Genomic DNA, 21,814 nt, shown 5'->3' on the forward strand with positions numbered 1-21,814 from the left:
AGAGAGTTGCACATTATAAGTAACATAATGAATTCCACACACAGGTGGCATTTTGCTTTTACATCCATGATGGCAGAGGTACATGGTCCCCCAAGTTCAGAAACACAGCACTGGGGAGGTATGGTGACCAGGGGTCCACGGGACCTGTATCAAGTTCTGCTCTTGCTACTCACTCCTTTGGCTCCTGGGTCTCAGCTCCTTCTTTTGTCAATTGGGGAAAAAGACTGGCCCTATCTGACTTCCAAGATCATCATAATGGGAAATAAGGGGAATAGATATGAGAGGTGCTCTTTAAAAATGGAAAATGTATTAATTATAAGACATTATTGTTCTCACTGAATTGGAAAAGGGATTTTTCTTGGAGATGATGGTGCTTCTGAATTTAAATAATTCAGTTTTCAATTTTATCTAAAAGTCAGGTTATGGGACTGGTGAGAAGAGTATACAGTGGTCATTGACACGTGGCCCCAAAAGCACCCTTCATTTCAATCACACCTTTCTGACATGGGGTAGAGCCCATGTGGTAACTACAGGAGCCACAATCAGTATTTACGCAACTTATAAATGGTTGATGCATCGACAGCTTCAACTTTTTGTTTTATTTAAGAACTTGCAAGTCATGAACTGATTTCAAGCTTACAGAAGTGTTCAGATGAGAGCATAATGAATAGCCATGGACCTACACTAGTGTGGTCAGATTTCAACATTTTGCCTTATTTGATTTACATTTTTGATTATTTGATTTACATTTAAAACAATACATAATTCTTGATGCCACTGAAGCATCCTGTATACCCCACCTCAATTCCATTCCATACCAGATAGATAACTACTACCCTAGTTTTGGTGTTTACCCCAAAAATGGTTTTGCAATCTTACTACATATGCATTTATCCAAACAACAGGTAGTTTGGGCTGTTCTCAATTTTACATAAAAGCTATCCCACTGTGTGCATTTGCAACTTGCTATTTTTATCTTTATATACCAGTTATACAAGTAGATCTTGTTCATTCATTTTTCACTGAAGGCACAGAAGTCCATATATGAATATATTATAATTTATTATCCATTATTTTGTTGATGGATAGTTAGGTCATTTCTAATTATACATGAAAGTAGAAATTTGTATACCTTTCTCCTTGGGTACCTTCATTCATTCTAAAGAGCAAGTACTTTTAGAGGCACCAGGATAGATGCAGTGATAGAAGAAACAGGTAAGCCCTGCCTTCATGAAACTCTCATATTATGAGTGACAGAAACAAATAAGTAAACAAATAACTATAATGTCAAAGAAGTACTAGAAGGACAGAAAAAGCAGGAAGGAAGGTGATAAAGCATGACAGTATGCCGTGTTAAATATGGGCCAGTGAAAGCACTTCTGAGGTCACGTACATGTGTGAGGAGCAAGTCACACACACACCCAGGAAACACCAGTCCAGGGAGAAGGATCAGCAAGTGCAAAGACCTTGATGCAGGTGTGTACATGCCAACATCATTCAATGACAGCAAGACAGAGCAATTGACCAAGGAAAAATGTAGCCTGAAATGAGGTTGGAGATGGAGCCAAAGGCTACGTTAGTTGGACTTTGGCCCTCACTAAGTGCTTTAGATTTTATTCTAAATGTGTTGGGAAGCCTTTGAGGGTTTCGAAGGGTAGAATAACATGATTAGATTTGGTTTTAAAAGATTTACTCTGGCTGCTGTGTGGAGCATAAATTGTAGGGCACTGAGTAGGAAGGAGAAGGAGTTGCTTGGAGAGGAATGATGAAGGCTTGGATAGTCGGTAATGCTGGAGATGGTGAGAAGTGATTTATTTAGGATTTCTTTTGAGGCTGGATCTTACAGGTTTTGCAAATGAACCAGACATGATGTGAAAGAATGAAACAAGTTCAACATGAGCCCAGTGGTTTTGACTGGGTAAATAATGGTACTATTTTATAGGCTTCGAAAGGAACAGATCTAGGGGTAGGAAGGATCAAAATATGTTGTATATATACATTGGAAATGCCCATTCAGCATCCAAATGGAGAGTTCTACTACAGGTCTGTAGTGTAAGCTGGAGGTTAGGACTGGAGAGTTTAATAGAAGAAATGTAAAGCCATTGGCTTGGATGAGCTCAGGTACACAGTGAGTATAGATGGAGCAGAGATCTGAGAACTGTGCCGCTCTGGCATCCAGAGTTTGGGAAATGTATGACAGATTCTCTAGGGTACATACCTAGCAGTGAAAATGCTGGGCTGTATAAGAGGCATATTTTTCACTTTACAAACTATTGCCAAAATATTCCCCAAGATGGTTGTACCAATGTAGGGTCTTACCAGAAGTTTGTAAGAATGGCTTTGTACTGCATTCTCACCCACACTTGAAAATGACAGATATTAAAATTTCCATCACTTGTGAAATGGTCAAGCTACCCTTTTTGATGTGTCAATGGTCACTTCACAGACCTTTAAAACTTAGAATGAATTTGGAAATAAACAAGGACACACCTCAATCATGACATTTATCACACTGCCACGGAATTGTTGAATCACTTGTCTTTCTCCTTGAACAGATGGCAACTGCCTTCAAGGCTGGGGACATTTCTTATTGTTTTGAATTCCTAGCATCTGGCACAGTGCTTGGCACCCAGTCAGCCCTCTACGAACTTCAAAGAATGAAGGTAGGGAAGGGAAACACTAGCCAAATTACTGCATGATGCCCACCACCTTACAAGAAGGGAAAATGAGGCCCCAGGAGGCTAGTTCCTAGCTCAAGGTCACAGGGAAGTGACAAGAATCATATCACCTCCTGCCACTATAAAGTGTTAGATTTTCTACCAAGTTGTACCACCCTTTGCTGTAATCATAAGCAACGTGAAATAAATTACGGCATTCAGAATATTGACAGAGAGGGAAGGAATGAAGCGTTCTTGCAAAACAGGTATCTTCAGCCATAGCAGAAAGTGTAAATGCACAACTACAACCAAACAGAAAACTACTGGGCTTGGAAAAATATCAGGGGTGAAATCATGCAGTGCAGAGGGCCAGGCATATCTATAAAGAGGATCCAGATAACATATAGACCATTCAGCCACACTCACTGGCATTAGATATAAAGAAAAATATATATTCTAAAAAGGAGGAAACTGAGGCCTTGAGATTCATGGACATATGGGACAGATGGAACTTGAACTTTCATCTCTTTAAATTCTCCACTGAGACATAAGACCAAAGGCTCTAGCTCAGGTACCCCCAGCTCTCACTCCCATGTTCTGCAGGCATTTCTCACTGCTATGGGACTGATTTTAAAATTTCTCCCCATGCCTTTCCTTTGACAAATATTTGAGAGAACAACCCTTTGTTTCCAAAGTTTCTTTGAAAGGGGCCAAGGTCCAGAAACACCAGCAATTAGCTAAGGCGATTCCTATTTAACTTCATATTAATTGTATTTATCTTTCATACCAGAGGTTAAATGAGCAGTGAGAGGGCATATCAAATCACATATTAAATTTATTTGGCTTGGCAAAACAAAAGGGAGAAAAAGAAGACATGTAAGTTTTTATATGACAGAAATTATTTTCAAAGATTGCAAGTAGAGACTGTATTGGTTGTTTTAATATTTCAAGCAATATGCAATACCATAATCTAATATAAGAAAGTACATGGGGAAATAGCACTATAATATATTTAATAATACAATAAATTTCACAATATACTTCAGTCAACATGGGCTAATTCTGATGAAAGCTAAAATATATATGAACTTAAGAGTAGAAAAAAAAAATCAGTCATCAATCCATGGCTCTAGGGAGTTCCAAAGCAGTTACAGATATCTTTAAAGAAATCAAGGCTTTAAAAGTTGCATATTTTCTTGTTTTAAAGAAAAAAAGTCCTTTTTCATGTTTATTACCTTTTTTCTTCAAATCTTCATCAGGTTCATACATCTCAATGATCTGCATTGCCCTTTTGGCATCATAAAATGGAAATAAAATTTCATTCAATCGAGGATCTCGTTGATGCTATGATAAGAAAATAACTCCATTTAGGTTGCTATTTCTTGGCCTTGAGGCATTAGACATTACTAAGTTTATAATTTATAAAACAAAGTATATCTAGACTATCATATTTATAATTACAAAGATAGGACTTCACTGCCTTCCTGCCTTTCTCCTTAAAATACACTTCAAAAAGTCCAGATTTGGGAGTACTTTGGGTTAGTCTCCCTGAACTAGAGAGAGAGAGAGAATACATTTTTCCCCTTCAAAAGTTGAAGGACACGTAATACAGTGTGCATGTCAATTGTACTGTCTTCCAGTTCCCACACAACAGGGAAGGCATTTGGCATAAATGTCTATAAAATGTGAGGTCAAAATATTTTAAAAAAGCAAACACCAACCCCCAAAAATAGTTCAAATAAATAGGTAATATACTAATTTAAGTGCCCCTCCAAAACCCCAGAAGTAGTAACAAGAAAAATCCTAATGTTACACAGGCAAACATTATCTCATTTTCATAACAGCTTTCTACGTCAATCCATGATTTCTTGGGCCCTCAACAAATTTCATTTTCTTGAGTAACTATTTTTTTCAAAATGAACCAATTGCAATGATGAAAATTAATCAGCACAAGCATATTTACAAGCTATAAACAATATAGAATTCTCTGGGCAGAGGGTCCATGAATGATTACAGGACTTAAGAGGTTGGTGACATTACTGTTTTCAAATCGACACCTAAGGAGCTCCTGCTATGACATGAGGCACCAGGAGCAATGCTGTCCCTGCAGTGATGTCATCCTAACTTCATGGCAATGATGAAAAATCTAGTTTACTAACTGACTCAGCTCCAATTGTGTGTGTGTGTGTGTAGGCAGTGGGTCCAATAAACTTCCTTTCTGTTCACTGAGGATTAGAGGACAGCACTGTGTCCCCGGTCATCCCTTATATAAATAAATGAATACATGAATAAATAAAGCAAACTTCAATGGAATAATGACAGATAAGCAGATGTGAGCAAAACCTGGTCAATAAAGAGGACCTTGGTGACAACTCTTTACCCAAATATATGCACAGACTGAAAAACATTGTTGGAAAGTTATTTAAAAAGTAACTGTTAAAAGTTCATATGGATTTCCCTTCCCTATTTGTTTTGGAATGGGCATTGGAAAAGTGAGCTATACACAGAATGAATGCTTTTGGCCAACAGAGCACTTGGATGTCATTTCCTCATGCATACGGGGCCCAGCCTTTTCTGGTTCCCCTTCTCCCCCACTGAGTTAAGAGCATTAACTCATAAGGAATCAATATCAAATTTCATCAACTTATCCCAATGAAGCATGCTTCTGTTGTAATCTAAAAAATTATGGCTCACAACAGCTCACATTCACGCATATGCTAGAACAGAAACTTATATTAACAGCAGGCCTTGAGGCCACCAGGAACAAAAGTTATGGGATATGCAGAGAAAGAGGATTGTGAAGTGGACCATGGAATGCCAGGCAAGTGAAGGCATGCTACACCTTGTTCAGGAAATTGATGCCATCATGCAATGGAGCCCACTACTCAAGGAAACAAGGAGCTCCATCCTTCTGGTGAGAATGCATTGTTTTAAAAACAAACAAACTGACAACAACAAAAAACCCATCTTTCTAGGCACATCCCTTCTCACATCTCCATAAATAATACCATGGAAGAAGATGAATACAGGATGAAAAAGGTCCTTTTTAGACCCCAGCACTGTTACGTTCATAGTTGGCCACTTTCTCTTCCTTATTAAAATTAAGTTTTTTAAAAAAAATATGTTTGTTGGTAAATATTCTGAACTCAGTGAGATGATGGGGCAAATCCATATGAATTAAAAAATGAAGGAAAAAGGGATTCAGCTACAGGAGAGAGAAGAGAAAAAATTAGGAAAGGAGAGAAAACTCAGACATTTTTGTGCATTTCTAAATATACATGCATTTGTGTATTCTGACAAGGTACTACCTGAGGTGTAATCTGTGGATGATAGCATCAGCCTCACCAACACCTGGCAACTTGCTAGAAATGCAGCTTCTCAGGTCCCTCCCTAGATCTACTGAATCTACTGATCTCTGGGGTGGAATCCATTAATCTGTGTTTTTCATAAGACTTCTGAGTAATTCTGATGTGCTCAAGTATAAGAATCACTTTACCTAACATATAAAGGTAGGCATTTTAACATATTTGCATATCAGTAAAAAGAAAAGTACCTAAGTCCCAGAAGGATAGAAGAATGTTCAGTGTTTCAGATGTCCTCCCAATTAAACACTATTAAAATTTAGTCAGAGGGTATGATATTCATTAGATCATCCTGCCTATGAGAAGCCAAAGCCAGGAAAACCAAGTCCTAAAATGGATGTATCATATTCTGAAAATTACATTTGCAGCAAATAAGCATGAAGCACAGACAATGTGAAATTGCATTTGTCTTTGCTTCTGCTCCACTAGACAACAATCTTCAGCTCTCCCTAAAACCTTCATGCTTCAAAAAGGTAGCATAAAGCAATCTGGGTAATCCGAAGGAAAGGAAACAAATGTAAGATTTACATTAGAGTCAGAAAACTATTATTTTCATATGAAAAAACAAGAGGAGAAGGATCATTTCCAGCTGCTCTCACAGTAATAAGGCTGTGGTAGAGTTCAACATAGACACAAGCACAGTGAGGTGAATGCTTCACATCTCTGAGGAACCAACAGTTTTCAGGTAGGATTTGGGGAAACAAGGTACTCAGGTTATTCACCCCATGGTATCCAGTGCTTTGTAAAATGAGATTCTAAATGACTTCCAAAAAGAGGTCACAGAACTGTGTCCAAGTAAGTAAGGAGGAGATGAACAGAACTCCAGTATTATGTCCTTACTGGTACTGAGAAGAGGCCTCATCTGGCTTCAATCCAAGTAGCACTGGGAGAGATGAATGTTGACATAAATAATATTTTTTAAATATAGAAGGAATAATTGGCAAGGATAAGCTAATTCATAAGACTAAATACCCTCCTTCTCTCTCTGCCTGTGCATTTAAAGCATAAAGATCTTGTAAAAGGAAAGAGATCCTGGGTCCTTTTAAAATATTCTTTCATCTGCAAAAAGAAAAAAGTCAGGTTGAACCCTGCTGTGATCCTATGATATGTGTGAGGAAGGGGGAAGATTACCAGCAACAAGAAAGTAAAGCTACTTCTTGATTCCTGTGGACCTTTTTCCTCTCTTCCTTATTTTGATCTCTCTCTCCTGCCCTCAACCCATCTCCCGATTCTACAGGACCCTAGTTATCATCTTTGTAAGAAGTCAAACAGAGAATGAAGGTAAAACTAAAAATCAATTTTGCTTCTCATTAGGAATAGGGAAAGGGAGGTAAAACTAACCAAAGCCAAGAGATTTTAACCAGTCTTGCCACATACAAGCAATTGAGCTAGTAGTAGTGTCTCACCATGTGGCAGCTCACATTAAGTGCCTCTGCTATCCCTCCTGGACTCTAGTTTGCTATTTTCATAATATAGGCAAAGAAGATTTCTCTCAGTCCATTGGATGAGACTAAGAGACATAGATGTGGCAAAATTTTAGCTCTGAGTGGTGGATTCCTATGGCTAAATTCTTAGTGGAGAATAACAGGTGTACCTCACTCTCATATTCTTCTCACTCACACTAAACATTCCAAGGAGGAATCCAGTAATCCACTAGGATGGTGCTTTACACACTTGAACCTGTAGATAAATCACCTGGAGATCCTGTTAAATTCAGACTCTGACTCAGGAGGTCTTGGTGGGACCCAAGACTCTGCATTTCTAATAAGCTCCCAAGGGGTGCCGATGCTTTTGGTCCATGGATCACACTTTGGGGAGCAACGAACAAGGAGATACTGAGAAGCCAATGAGGAGTCAGGTCTAAAGCTACTACTGAAAAGCTAGTCAGTGTTGATTGCGTAGATAGGGAGGAGGTCACCCTATAGGGTGAACAAAGCAGTAAGTGGACTATATATATATAGTCTCTCCTCTCCTTGCAGCCCCCTGAAGATACACATTAGTATATGAATAAAAACTTTCATAGAAAGAGTGAAGGCATTTACCAGTTGGAAGGTGGTAGGAGCCAGCATGTCTTTTGCTAATATAAATGGGATTTAGGTTTTCCTACTATCTATTCTAACTGGTTAATGGTAGTGTATGTGTGTCTCCTGGTTTTTTGCTTTGCTCATTGTTTCTCTGGTTACCTTGCTGAACTCTCTAATTACTTCAAAGAGTTTTTCCGTTGAATTGTTTATATCAGGGTAGACAATTAGCATCTGCAAATGAGACTAGGACCCTGTCCTTTCCAGTGTTCATGGGACTTGCTTATTTTTTATTTTTATTTTTATTTTGTCTTATTATATGAACCAGTGGACTGGAAAAACTTGAAATGTTTTCAAGTAAAATAAACATTGTATTGTACTCAAAGGATTTAAAAGTAGAGGCATCTGTCTGATATGTGGGGTAGTATTTGCTCTTTCTTGCATCAGTGCATTTACACTTTAGTTAACATAGTTTCTAAAGTGCAACCTTTATAAATCTGAAGCCATTGAACCTTCACAAGGAACCTTCACAGGGGCTTCCAATGCAGTGTTGGATACTGGCTTGTTGAGACTATGTGGCTAAGGCATTTTGAAAATGTTTAGGTTTAAACTTTTGGAGTCATAGACTCTTACATTCCAATGCCCATTCTTTCTTGAGTGAGCTCTCTCTGTCTCCTTTTGAAGTTGTTCTGCCCAAGGGGTGTTGTTGATTTTGGAGAGGTAAGAGGGTCCAGGGTAGGACTCAAAAGAGGGGGTGCAAGGAACAGGTAGAATGTTCTCTATGTTTGACAAGCCTTCTTCAAGCAGACATTCAAGTTTTTTGTCTAGTTCTTCCAGTTGAGTTCACTAGGATAGAAAAGGAAGACATTCAGGGTAGACACTTGGATTAAAAATAAATCCTTCCTGAGCAGTCTTACAGTCTCTATGATCTAAAGAAATCTAGAATCACACTGATTCCATCAGTCATACCCCAAAATTTAAGGTGCTTCCTTAATGTGAATAGGACATCAAATAGAAGGAAACACTATTTTAAAAAAAATAATGCTATTGTCTACTGTAATAGTGAGTGATAAAAGGTTGACAAATAATAAATACTTTAAGAAAGAATCTGAATGGCAGAACAAGAAAGTATGGATGGTGATATTTTTTAAAAATTAAATATTATGTCTAAGAATTACAGGAGTGACTATTGGGAACACCAACAAAAACAACGCACAAAAGGAAATGCATCAGATAAGAGCCTATAAATACTGCACGTATCGTCAGGACCTCAGAGTTGTTTCATCCTTTGAACAGTGAAATGCAGCATTAAGGTCTCTGTAATGTTTAATAGAGGGCTTCATCCCAAAGAGCACAAGAGGCCTTGTCTTGGAAAGTGGCAAACTGAAGATGTGGTAGATTTTCTCCTTTACACTAAACTGTCTTCCCTCTTCACCTCACCAACCCTAAGATGATCAATGAACCAAAGTGCATGAAGAAGCCAAGGGACATAAAACAAAACAAAACAAGAAACCAAAAAACAAAAGGCAGAAGAGGGGGAAGGGGTTAAAGAAACAAAACAAGGCAATTTAACTTCTGAGCAGCTGTGACATAAGAATGTGGATAATATCTGGGTAAAGATTATGAACATTGTATTTATATGATGAAAAACCAGTGGAGTGGAAAAACTTGAAATGTTTTCAAGTAAAATGAACACTGTATTATACATGAAGGATTATTTGAGAGGCATCTGTCTGATATGTGGGGTAGGACTTTCTCTTTCTTGCATCAGTGCATTTACACTTTAGTTAACATAGTTTCTAAAGTGCAACTTTTATAAATTTGAAGTCACTGAACCTTCACAAGGAAAGAAAAGAAGATGTAATTTGTCTCTATGAAGTGGCAAATTAAGGTCTGCCTTTTTATCTTTTCTTAAGATAATACCTTTTATCTGTCATGATACCATCTTTTCTGGCATTTTCTCTTTATATGGTATAATGATTAACTTAAATTATTTTGAAACAAAAGCATATTGTCCATCCTTCACTTAAACTCTTATTAACGTGTTAGAAAAAAAAGTGAATTTTCCATTTTGGATTAACAAGATTCTTGATGGGTTTCACTGAAGGGAAAACTTTTTTTGCTTGTGTGAAGAAAAAAGTAGTTCATTTTAGTTGTAATAAAAGTTGCAAACTTTTTTTGTTCTAAAATGTTTTTCTCTTGTGCTTAAGCAAATTTTATCAACCAGTTTTGGTTGTTAAGTTAATCACATTATAAAATTAGCTCTGAGCTTGTTATAAAAAGAAAAAGTACAAATTTAACCTGCAATCCTATTGGCCTAAAACTCAATATATTTTCACCCAGGAACTCAAGTGTTTTGCTTGTTGTCAAAATATTCTATTTGAGCCAACATATTTTTCTTACATGCAATCCATTAAAAGACAAAAATAAAGCTTTCCAGTCCATGCAAAGGTATGAGATAAAGTTAGCAATGGAGAATCCAACTACAGTCTAGTAAACTCAATCCATTCTCTTTCTATTTAATGAGATCAATAGAAAAAAAAGTACCTTAAATATCATCTTGCAAAAACAAAGACACATTTACTTAAATGAATATATTATACAATTCACACATACACACAGAACCAGAGCTACATATAACAGCCAGAAACCAACAAAAAGCGGTGTGCAAAGCCAACGTGAAGAAAGCACATGAACACACAGGGCAGCAGCTGATTTTTGCACCTGGTAAAGCCATAATGGAAAGATCAGCAGGTCAGAAGCAAAGCGAATAAGGGCATATGATGCAGGCATGCAATGAGGACACCAGAGAAGGCAAGCCACTGCACACAGACTTTATGGAGTTAATGTATGAAAAAGCTTACTTCATTTAGAAAGCTCACTAATTGGTCTACCGTTAAATAATCAGTTTTGTCTCCATTGCTGAAAAGAAATTTATTAGAAAAAGTAAGTTTTTGTATATGATGCTACAGTAGGTACGATTTACATGTTGACATTTGTTGATGATAATTCTAAACTTATTTTCTAACCCTGAAGTAGTGGTGAATTCTTAAAATGGCCAGAGACTGTTCATAAGGGGAGAAAAATACAACAACAACAACAACAACAAAAGAAAGAAAACACTCCCACTAGGTCACAGAAAATGTCTGCAAATTTATTTTTTTTATTTTTTTATTTTTTTTACCATTTTCAGAAGATGTTACTTCAAAAACAACATGTAAGTCATCCATTTGAAATAATTGGAATGAATGAACTTTTCAAAAACATATTAACATTCCAAATTGAATCTAGTTAGTTCACATAATGGGTTAATACCTAAAGGAGCAGGTTAAAATTGTAGGTAGTTAGTAAAGCCAATGCAAAAAAAAAGTTCCAGGTGCTGCAATTAATGTATGTAAAAGTTTCTCAAAAACTCAGAGTGAACTTTTACACTGATAAACTATGGGGTGAAAAATGTAACCCTGACTAGATATTCCTAGATACTACCAACATACTATATTAAAATAGGACAAAAACGTTTTAAAAATAAAAAAGGACAGTGATAATATTTATATGACACTTCCTCATATGTGGAACTTACATTTTTTTGAAAAGATCTTCTATATCTGTCCGAGGACAAATCTTTTGTGTCAGTTCATAGAACTTTTCGTAAGTAAATGCCGTGGGCTCAATTTCATCGTTCTGTAAGGAACAAAATCATGTTATGAATCACAGAACCTTTTTTCCCTTGGAGGGTGAGAATCTATGAAGGTTCATGAAGCAAGGTGAAGACCACTTGGACTCAGGGCCTTCATCTCTGATTCCTGCTGACAGAAGCCCGGAGGCCAACTTGCAGGCACTGCCAGGCCATCTCCCTAAAAAACAGTGCGTGTACATCAGTGTTTCTAGTTATCACGCTGCCAGATTCTGTGTGTGTGAACACCTGGCTACAGCTGGGCTTGCTCTGGGAAATACCCCAAAGAATGAATATAAACATTTCCTCCAACTCACCTTGAGGGAGAAAAGTGTCTGCCTGAGGGATGCTGAATAAATCAAGCCCAAGGTTTAATTATGCTTATTTAGTGAATTTTCACAAGACCACGTGAAGGGGCTTAGGGTAACCATGTAAGATTTTACTTTTCATACTGAAATTTATATTTCAAATAGGACTTATTAAAATAGTACCAGGCTTCAATCTTTCTTGAAGTCAATAAATTAATTTCAATTTTTTTAAATTTGAAGAGCCATGAATACAAATGGTGTGGGGAGAGATGCTTCACAAAATATTGCACAACCACCTTGTAGAACTGAATTTATTAGTTACTTATTCATGCTAATGTTGTGCCTGGTTGAGGCAGTGTTGGTGAGCTTCTTTAAAATAAACTGTGTAACACAGCGAGCTGGCCTTCATTTCTTTTTCTTAAGAAAGGTAACAAAAATCATTCGAAGCAAACTATTTACATTTTTAGAGATTTAGGTTAAAATGCCCAGGAAACAAAAGGAAGGAAGGGAGGAAGGAAAGGAGGGAGGGAGAGAGAAAGGGAGAGGGAGGAAGAAGAAAGAAAAGAAAATTAACTGTACTATATGTCACTGACATATAATTCCAAATCTAATTGAGATCAGTTTAATATAAATAATCTAGCTCATTACATATGAGAAGATAAATAAACAAAATGGTTTTAGAAATACATTGTTAAGTTAATGAATACCTTTCCACTGGGAAGACCTAACTCCTTGAGTGCTTGAAAGATCACCTTTTCTGTTTTCCCCGATGCAAAGGTTCTAGTAATACTAGGGCAGAAAAGAAAGAAAGACACATTAGAGTTATTGTTCATTATGTTTTCTCTGATGCAAAGATCCAGGTCCTACTATGGACAGTGAGACTAGGGTAAAAGGAAAAGGAGAATAAAATTACTTCTCATTTGCTGATGTTTTTCATTTCCCAAACTAGTTCCTCCAGTGTCCCTCTGGTTCCCGGAGCTGGTTATGCTAGTGATGCAACTTGAATCTAAGACCGGGGTCCCCTGGTGCTTGGGAGAACAAGGGGCAAGGGGCACTGGAGGGACACACATTTATTTTTTATTTTTTTATTATACTTTAAGTTCTAGGGTACATGTGCACAAGGTGCAGGTTTGTTACATATGTATACATGTGCCATGTTGGTGTGCTGCACCCATTAACTCATCATTTACATTAGGTATATCTCCTAATGCTATCCCTACCCCTCCTGTCACCCCATGACAGGCTCCGGTGTGTGATGTTCCCCTTCCTTGTGTCCAAGTGTTCTCACTGTTCAATTCCCGCCTATGAGTGATGGTTTCCAGCTTCATCCATGTCCCTGCAAAGGACATGAACTCATCCTTTTTTACGGCTGCATAGTATTTCATGGTGTATATGTGCCACATTTTCTTAATCCAGTCTATCATTGATGGACATTTGAGTTGGTTCCAAGTCTTTGTTATTGTGAATAGTGCCACAATAAACATGCGTGTGCATGTGTCTTTACAGCAACATGATTTATAATCCTTTAGGTATATACCCAGTAATGAGATGGCTGGGTCAAGTGGTATTTCTAGTTCTAGATCCTTGAGGAATCGCCACACTGTCTTCCACAATGGTTGAACTAGTTTACAGTCCCACCAACAGTGTAAAAGTGTTCCTATGTCTCCATATCCTCTCCAGCATCTGTTGTTTCCTGACTTTTTAATGATCACCATTCTAACTGGTGTGAGATGGTATCTCATTGTGGTTTTGATTTGCATTTCTCTGATGGCTAGTGATGATGAGCATTTTTTAATGTGTCTATTGGCTGCATAAATGTCTTCTTTTGAGAAGCGTCTATTCATATCCTTTGCCCACTTTTTGATGGGGTTGTTTTCTTCTTGTAAGTTTGTTTGAGTTCTTTGTAGGTTCTGGATATTAGCCCTTTGTCAGATGAGTAGATTGCAAAAATTTTCTGCCATTCTGTAGGTTGCCTGTTTACTCTGATGGTAGTTTCTTTTGCTGTGTAGAAGCTCTTTCGTTTAATTAGATCCCATTTGTCAATTTTGGCTTTTGTTGCCATTGCTTTTGGTGTTTTAGACAGGAAGTCCTTGCCCATGCCTATGTTCTGAATGGTATTGTCTAGGTTTTCTTCTAGGGTTTTTATGGTTTTAGGTCTAACATTTAAGTCTTTAATCCATCTTGAATTAATTTTTGTATAAGGTGTAAGGAAGGGAACCAGTTTCAGCTTTCTACATGTGGCTAGCCAGTTTTCCCAGCACCATTTATTAAATAGGGAATCCTTTCCCCATTTTTTGTTTTTGTCAGGTTTGTCAAAGATCAGATGGTTGTAGATGTGTGGCATTATTTCCGAAGGCTCTGTTCTGTTCCATTGGTCTATATCTCTGTTTTGGTACCAGTACCATGCTATTTTGGTTACTGTAGCCTTGTAGTATAGTTTGAAGTCAGGTAGCGTGATGCCTCCAGCTTTGTTCTTTTGACTTAGGATTGTCTTGGCAATGCGGACTCTTTTTTGGTTCCATATGAACTTTAGTTTTTTTCCTATTCTGTGAAGAAAGTCCTTGGTAGCTTGATGGGGATGGCATTGAATCTATGAATTACCTTGGGCAGTATGGCCGTTTTCACGATATTGATTCTTCCTATCCATGAGCATGGAATGTTCTTCCGTTTGTTTGTGTCCTCTTTTATTTCACTGAGCAGTGGTTTGTAGTTCTCCTTGAAGAGGTCCTTACAATCCCTTGTAAGTTGGATTCCTAGGTATTTTATTCTCTTTGAAGCAATTGTGAAAGGGAGTTCACTCATGATTTGCCTCTCTGTTTGTCTGTTATTGGTGTATAAGAATGCTTATGATTTTTGCACATTGATTTTGTATCCTGAGACTTTGCTGAAGTTGCTTATCAGCTTAAGGAGATTTTGGGCTGAGACGATGGGGTTTTCTAAATATACAATCATGTCATCTGCAAACAGGGACAATTTGACTTCCTCTTTTCCTAATTGATTATTTTTTGAGACAGAGTCTCAGTCTGTCACCCAGGCTGAAGTGCAGTGGCGTATCTCAGCTCACTGCAATCTCCGCTTCCCAGGTTTGAGCAATTCTCCTGCCTCCGCCTCCTGAGTAGCCAGGACTACAGGTGCACACCACCACACCCAGGTAATTTTCGTATTTTTAGTAGAGATGGGGTTTCACCATATTGGTCAGGCTGGTCTCAAACTCCTGATCTCAGGTGATCCACCCACCTCAGCCTCCCAAAGTGCTAGGATTACAGGCGTGAGCCACAGCGCCCGGCTTGGTATACAAATTTTTGGACAAAAACAATGATAAATTCTGATGCTACCAAATTACCTTCTTATGCAAAAGGAATGTGACAGATAAGACAGCTCTAGAACAAACCCTCATGTTGACGATATCTGGGCCTGGGGAAAAGGAGATGGCCCCTTACAACTCAACCCATGCCTTCAGTTTTCCTTATCTTGGTTCCCACACTTAACCACAGTTGACATAGGTGTGAACAGACATATTTTGTTCTTGTTTTCAAGCTAAGCACCCTTGAGCCCCTCTGAAACGTCAGCTGCCTCAAGGATTAAGGATTTTATTATGAAAATGATGGGTTGGGTGAGGGGGAAGGGGAACAATTATCCAACGTTTCAACAAATCTCGGTAATACCCCAAGACATAGTATTTTTAGATAGCCTTTTAACTAGAACAGTGAGCACCAAGACTAGTAGAATAGATAACACCTTGATGAACACACTTTCTGGTAATGATAAAAGTAGGAGAGACTCTCCATTATAAATGTGTTGGTGCCACTCAGAATGAAAGCTATTGAGCAGAGGACTTGATGCCCTGGAACACCAAACTTATCTCTGACCCATACCTTAGCCACCAAGGAGCCTTCACTCGCTCCCTGATTGTGTTACCATGATAATTTAATTTTAACTTGACATTCAGAAGTCCATCTTGACTTGAGGATAGAATTTTACTTCTATCTATGAAGGCTGGCTTTGGAATGCCTCCCCTGTGAGCACAGAAGGATGTTTAACAGCATCTCATGCCTGGCGTTTTTGTACTTTCCGCCATCCATGCTAAGTACAAGGCAAGCTCTATATGAGAGTGCTGATAGTTCATCTTTGTGAGTGGGAGAAAGTACCACTCCAGTGGCAGAGTAGGACTTCCCGATATAGACTAAGAAGAAGTAGCTTTAGGTAAATGAATTGTGTTCATTCACAGCTTTATTGTTTCATGCCAGGTCCAAGAACACTTCAAGAAGTACATTTTTAAGAGTTCTTGAGACAGTTGTATTCAAATATAAGGAGGCCTGTGAATTCTCTTTAACAAATCTACAAATATGGGAGAGAATATGTATGTGACATCAATAAATGGTTAAGATTCCTAGTACAGAGGGTGCTATGTTTATATTTTTCATCTCTAGAGTTCATGTAATTTTTATACATTAAATTGGGATAAGACAAAAATTTTCTCGCCTTTTTAATTTAGGGGAAAGTAGCTGTTCAGGGTGACTTTTATTTCATAAAAAGTTTGTGTTAACCTAGCTAGTAAGACTGGTAGGATCTGGCACCTGCTATCAGGAGAAGAATCTCTGCATAGCAATCGCAGAGGTATCCCAGCTAACTGAAGCCTCTGTTAGATTTGGACATGCCTGGCATAACAAGATGAAAACTGATCAACATGGGCATGAATTTAGCGGGTACGGAGCCTGAGCCTTTCCGGTGAAACAGAACCTGGGTACCAATAGGTTCTATTTCCTACACAGGAATTGAATCTTTGGCTAGGGTTTGGCCAGATGCCGAAAAATAGAAAGTAGAAGAATGTCTCAAGGGGAAGGGAGATGGAGCGGGGAAAGAGGAGAGATAATATCATGGCTGTGTTTCATGGGAACATAGAGTATTTACAAAGGGAATGTGATTTACTCAAATCTCTAGATAGCCCCATGTCCACATAAGCTTAGTGCCTCATAGCTAACTGGTACTCAATGAGTTTTTGTTGAATCAAAATAAACCACCGCCCATTCCCCAAAAGAAATGCTACAAAAGCAAACACCCCTGAGTTGTGTCCAGTCCTATTAGAGTCCTGGTTAAATTCTATTCCAGGGGACTTTGCAAGTGGCTAAAACAGCAGCGATCCTATAAACTAAGGGAGTCCTACTCTTTGCTAGCTGGCACAGGGTCTGCAATCTACACAATGGTTTTAACACCACGTTCTGAAATTTACAGAGAACTCTTCAGTGAAGGATGGGGCAACTGCCCCAGCAGAATCATATCTTCTTCATGCGCTGCTGGGCCTTCAGGATATGGATGGGCTGATTATATAGGAGTGCTTCCAAGACTGCACCTGCGGCTCTCAGCCTTCTCTAACACAGCCATCTTGTTTGGGATCTCTTCCAGCCCCTGCCCACAACTAATGTCTGGCTATTCATTTCCCAATTTTCTAGTCATTGGTGTCCACTCCAGGTTATGAGGGAGGAGGGAAGGTGGCAAAAGAGAAGTGTTATTTCCAAAACTTTGGTCTGAGTGGGAGGATAAACTGAGTGTGAATTTGTGAATTTGAGAGAAAGGCAGACTGCATGGGTTATGTACACAGCAAGACAAGAGAAGAGGGAGATTTTCTTCATGTGTTATTCCTGCAACTTCCTGGATATTAAATTTTGGTTTAATGCTAAACAGCAGGAACCCTTCCCAAGCTATGTAATCACTCTGAAGCCAGATCTCTTTTAATATTATGGACAGTACACTAATAGTTTCCATTTTAAAACCTTCAGAATGATAGTGAAGAAATAACGTTTTTATAGTATTTACTCTTCATATCCATTAAAACATTCACAACAATTTCCACCTAACTCTTGGCAGCTCATTCACCAATAGAGTTATCTGATTTTTTTTTTTTTTTTGGCATGGTATCAATTCTCCATCAACTCTAACAAACTGCCCCCAAATCACAGCTGCCTTGTGTCAAACACCTGTTAATACTGGCAAGTACCACAGAGTCCATGTCAAAGAGAGCTAAAGAAGACACCAAAATATCTAAGCTATTTCTACAAAAATGTGGTAATAATTTTGTATGTGAACATGTTAGATAAAAATCAGTGGAATCAGAAACGACTTCAAAGCTTGTATGACAATGACTTGATTCGTAGGATACATACAAATGAAACCAAGACTGCTGGTTAGAAGTGCTTTGATCACAATCTATGTGTCTCTACTTTGCCCATTTCCTGAACCTTATCTTGGAAGAAAAAGCAGGATAGTAAGGCATGTAAAAACACATCCAGCCTACATTTCTATTCTTCACACTGCTTTGTGCTGTCTGATTTTAAATAAAAATGCAATAGCCGTAGGGTACTAGGATACATTAAAATAATTGTTCTGCTATTGCTCAACTGAGCAAAGGATTTTAAATAAGGATAAGCATAAAGTATCTGCCAATAGTCATCAGTCAAGGCTGCTAACAGGGCTTTTTTCAAACTTCTAAAGTAGACAAAAAGTTGACTTCTAGCAAGTTATGAAATAAAAGCAGAGAATCCTACAGATAGATTTGGAAAGACCACAACAAATGCATGAGGTCTGTGACTCAGTAAGCCCTCAATAAAGGGTTAAATTAAAAAAATATATTGTCCAAGGTCTTCTTCATGACTTCTATGCTTTACATTTTCTCGATATTTAAGTGGTCACATGGATACTTTAGGTCGTGATTGTTTAATACACAAGACTGAGAAAAACGACGACTTCTGGGACAATTCTGTTAAATAGGAAAAGAGTAATGTCAAGGGAGTATGGAGACAGTCTCACAGGGATGCAGAACGGAAGCTGCAGAGCAGAATGAAACAGCTGAGAAGGGAAGGTGGGAAAGGAGAGTCAGAAATGGCCAGGAGCCACCAGCACATGCCACTGCTCCGTGCATCCACACAGATGCTGTGCACTTGGTGACCTGGTCATCTCTGAAAGAAAGATCAATTCTAAGACAGGATTCCATCTAGTAGTTCTGGGTTTTGTTTGTTACTATTTGTCGATTTGTTTATTTCTTAAAGTGGTGTCCAGAGAAGTGAACATAAACCTGAGTCTGGAGAATCCTGGAAGATAGAGTTGGTATCTGGGGAACCCATGTTTGATTCTGGTCATGGGCTTAGGTTCATGAATCCAGATACACGCCTGTCTTCATGTGAACAGCAGATGCCCTGGGACCCAGCCCAACTTCTGGAATTTCCATGAATGCTTAAAACAAACACCAACCACAAAGGTACTAGAGAGTGGTAAAGAATTCCCATCACTGCTGTCGAAAGAGTTTCCAACTGCACCCAGAGACCATGTGTAAACCCTAACCTCTGGAAGGACGTGGGAAGCAGAAAAGAGGGATGCATGGGGAATTCTCAGAGGGTGAAATCTGTCTACCTAAGTATCAAAGAACACATGTGGAGCACGTATCCTGTCCATGTTTTCTTTATTCTTGATTCCACCCAAGCCTATTTATTTATTTATTTATTTATTTATTTATTTATTTATTGAGATGGAGTCTTGCTCTGTCACTCAGGCTGGAATGCAGTGGCAGGATCTCGGCTCACTGCAAGCTCTGCCTCCTGGGTTCACGCCCTTCTCCTGCCTCAGCCTCTCAAGTACCTGGGAGTATAGGCGCCCACCACCAACCCCGGCTAATTTTTTTTTTTTTTTTTTTTGTATTTTTAGTAGAGACGGGTTTCACTGTGTTAGCTAGGATGGTCTTGATCTCCTGACCTCGTGATCCACCCACCTTGGCCTCCCAAATCCTGCTGGGATTACAGGCGTGAGCCACCGCACCCAGCCCCAAGTCTTTTTATTCTTTGTCACTGTTACCTGCGTCAGGGCAAAAGTGGAAAGGACAGCTCCACAGAGTGTGTGGTGTCAGTTACAGTACACATAGAGAGTAGGCAGCACGAAGCCAGAGGAGGAGCCCTATCTACCCTGAGCACCAGATGAGCAGCAAAGCCCAGAATGAAAATGCTCTGTTCAGAGGCATCACAATTCTCAAGACATGGTCCACACCCTTCCACAGTAGGTGCACAATATAATCTTTAAGTTTAGCTAACACTTGCTCAGGGCAAATAAGCAAAAGAAACATAAATCCTAAAAACCCACTTATTTGCAGATTTTAAAAAATAGTGCTGGCCGGGTGCAGTGGCTCACACCTGTAACAAGGCGGGTGGATCATGAAGTCAGGAGATCAAGACCATCCTGGCTAACATGGTGAAACCCCACCTCTACTAAAAATACAAAAACAATTAGCCAAGCGTGATGGCAGGCGCCTGTAGTCCCAGCTACTTGGGAGGCTGAGGCAGGAGAATGGCGTGAACCCGGAGGCGAAGCGTGTAGTGAGCAGAGATCCCGCCACTGCACTCCAGCCTGGGCAACAGAGCGAGACTCCATCTCAAAAAAACAAAACAAAACAAAACAAAAAAACAAAACAAAAAAAGTGCTACATTTTCTGATGTTTTTTAAGTTGTCAAAGTACCTCTTTTGCCACCTATTTTGACAAAAAAAAAAAAAAAAAATGCAGCTTTACTTCCGTAAATGATTTTTACCAACTGAATATAGCATTTGTCAAAGCAATTGAAACTAAGATTCCAGAAATATCTTTAAAGCATTTAACACATAAATACTTGTGAAGGGTTCTCTCTTTGGTTTGGGATCACAAGGGTTGATCCAGGGCATGGACAGCAGATAGGAATGATTACTTACCTCCTAACTGGAATTTTACCATTTGTGTTGGTCATAAATGCCAATTTCATCCAGCTGCAAAACAATAGCAATAACACTGCCTTAATGTTTCTTAGGGTGAACAGCTTCAATTCTGTTAAGAACTTTAAAACAAAGTTCATTCAAATCAAGAACATTGGTTCTGAAAATCAGACAATTATGTACTATGAGATGAATTTAGGGTTGTCAGATTTAGCACATAAATATACAGAGCTCTCAGTTAAACTTGAATTTCAGAAAAACAACAGTTTTTTTTTTTTTTTTTACTGTAAGTATATTTCAAATATTCCATAGGATATACTTATACTAAAGTATAATTTGTTTCTTATCTAAAATTGATATTTAACTAAGTGTCCTCTATTTTATCTGGCAACCCTAGCTAAATGAGATGACTGCATGCTTGCAATGAGCAAAACGCATCGTTTGTACTTATTTGCAATTGGTCTGCTCGATTATTGCTCTGTAATAATATATTAAAGTGGTGGGAAATGCAACTGCACAGTGACACCAGCCAGCCTTGTCTTGAGGACTCAAGAGAACTCATCACTCCCAGCTCCTAGTGCTGCCAAGTACTGATCACATGGGTGCCTCCTTAATTTCCAGTGGTAAGACTAGTTCATCAACTCAAATTGATGGTGAACAATTCCTTGCTTTCCCCAGGCTTTGGGGAGACTCAGAACCTTTATCTGTACTTTGGAGCTAGGACTCTTCTTTGCTAATGACTCCCATTCTCACTGTTTCCAATCAAAATGTGCTAACAATCTGCAGAACATGATGATGTGGTAAAGTTTCTGTCTTAAGTTTCATAGACGCACCACTAACTACTTTAATAAGGGGATGTTTTAGGGATGAAGGGAGTAAGCGAAGAAGATTGGGCAGAAAAAAGAGTTAAGCAAAGTTGTGGTCTCAGATGGAGTTTGATTTAGCTTGAACTCACGTGAGATTGTGAGTGAACTCTCATGTGATTTGTGCCAGATTTGGCAGTAAGAGGGATGGCCTACTGTACTCCATTGCAGCTCATCATTGGCTGTGGACTTCCCGCCAGAGGAGG

At 38.6% G+C, this 21,814-nt stretch overlaps 1 protein-coding gene across 19 annotated transcripts in view; it reads right to left on the reverse strand.

Moving 5' to 3' along the window:
* Nucleotides 1-21,814, reverse strand: part of PLCB4 (phospholipase C beta 4) — a 419,746-nt gene that overhangs the window by 100,774 nt on the left and 297,158 nt on the right. For all 19 annotated transcript variants that reach the window (XM_021921227.1, XM_021921224.1, XM_021921225.1 and 16 more), the window contains 5 exons: nucleotides 20,746-20,799; nucleotides 12,729-12,810; nucleotides 11,621-11,721; nucleotides 10,905-10,962; nucleotides 3,893-4,001 (listed from right to left, as the gene is read on the reverse strand). In XM_021921227.1, the coding sequence (XP_021776919.1) occupies nucleotides 3,893-4,001; nucleotides 10,905-10,962; nucleotides 11,621-11,721; nucleotides 12,729-12,810; nucleotides 20,746-20,799 (404 nt within the window). The remainder of the gene's footprint in view (nucleotides 1-3,892; nucleotides 4,002-10,904; nucleotides 10,963-11,620; nucleotides 11,722-12,728; nucleotides 12,811-20,745; nucleotides 20,800-21,814) is intronic.

The sequence above is a fragment of the Papio anubis genome, chromosome 16 (genome assembly GCF_008728515.1).
Source record: "Papio anubis isolate 15944 chromosome 16, Panubis1.0, whole genome shotgun sequence".
NCBI classification, from domain to species: domain Eukaryota; kingdom Metazoa; phylum Chordata; class Mammalia; order Primates; family Cercopithecidae; genus Papio; species Papio anubis.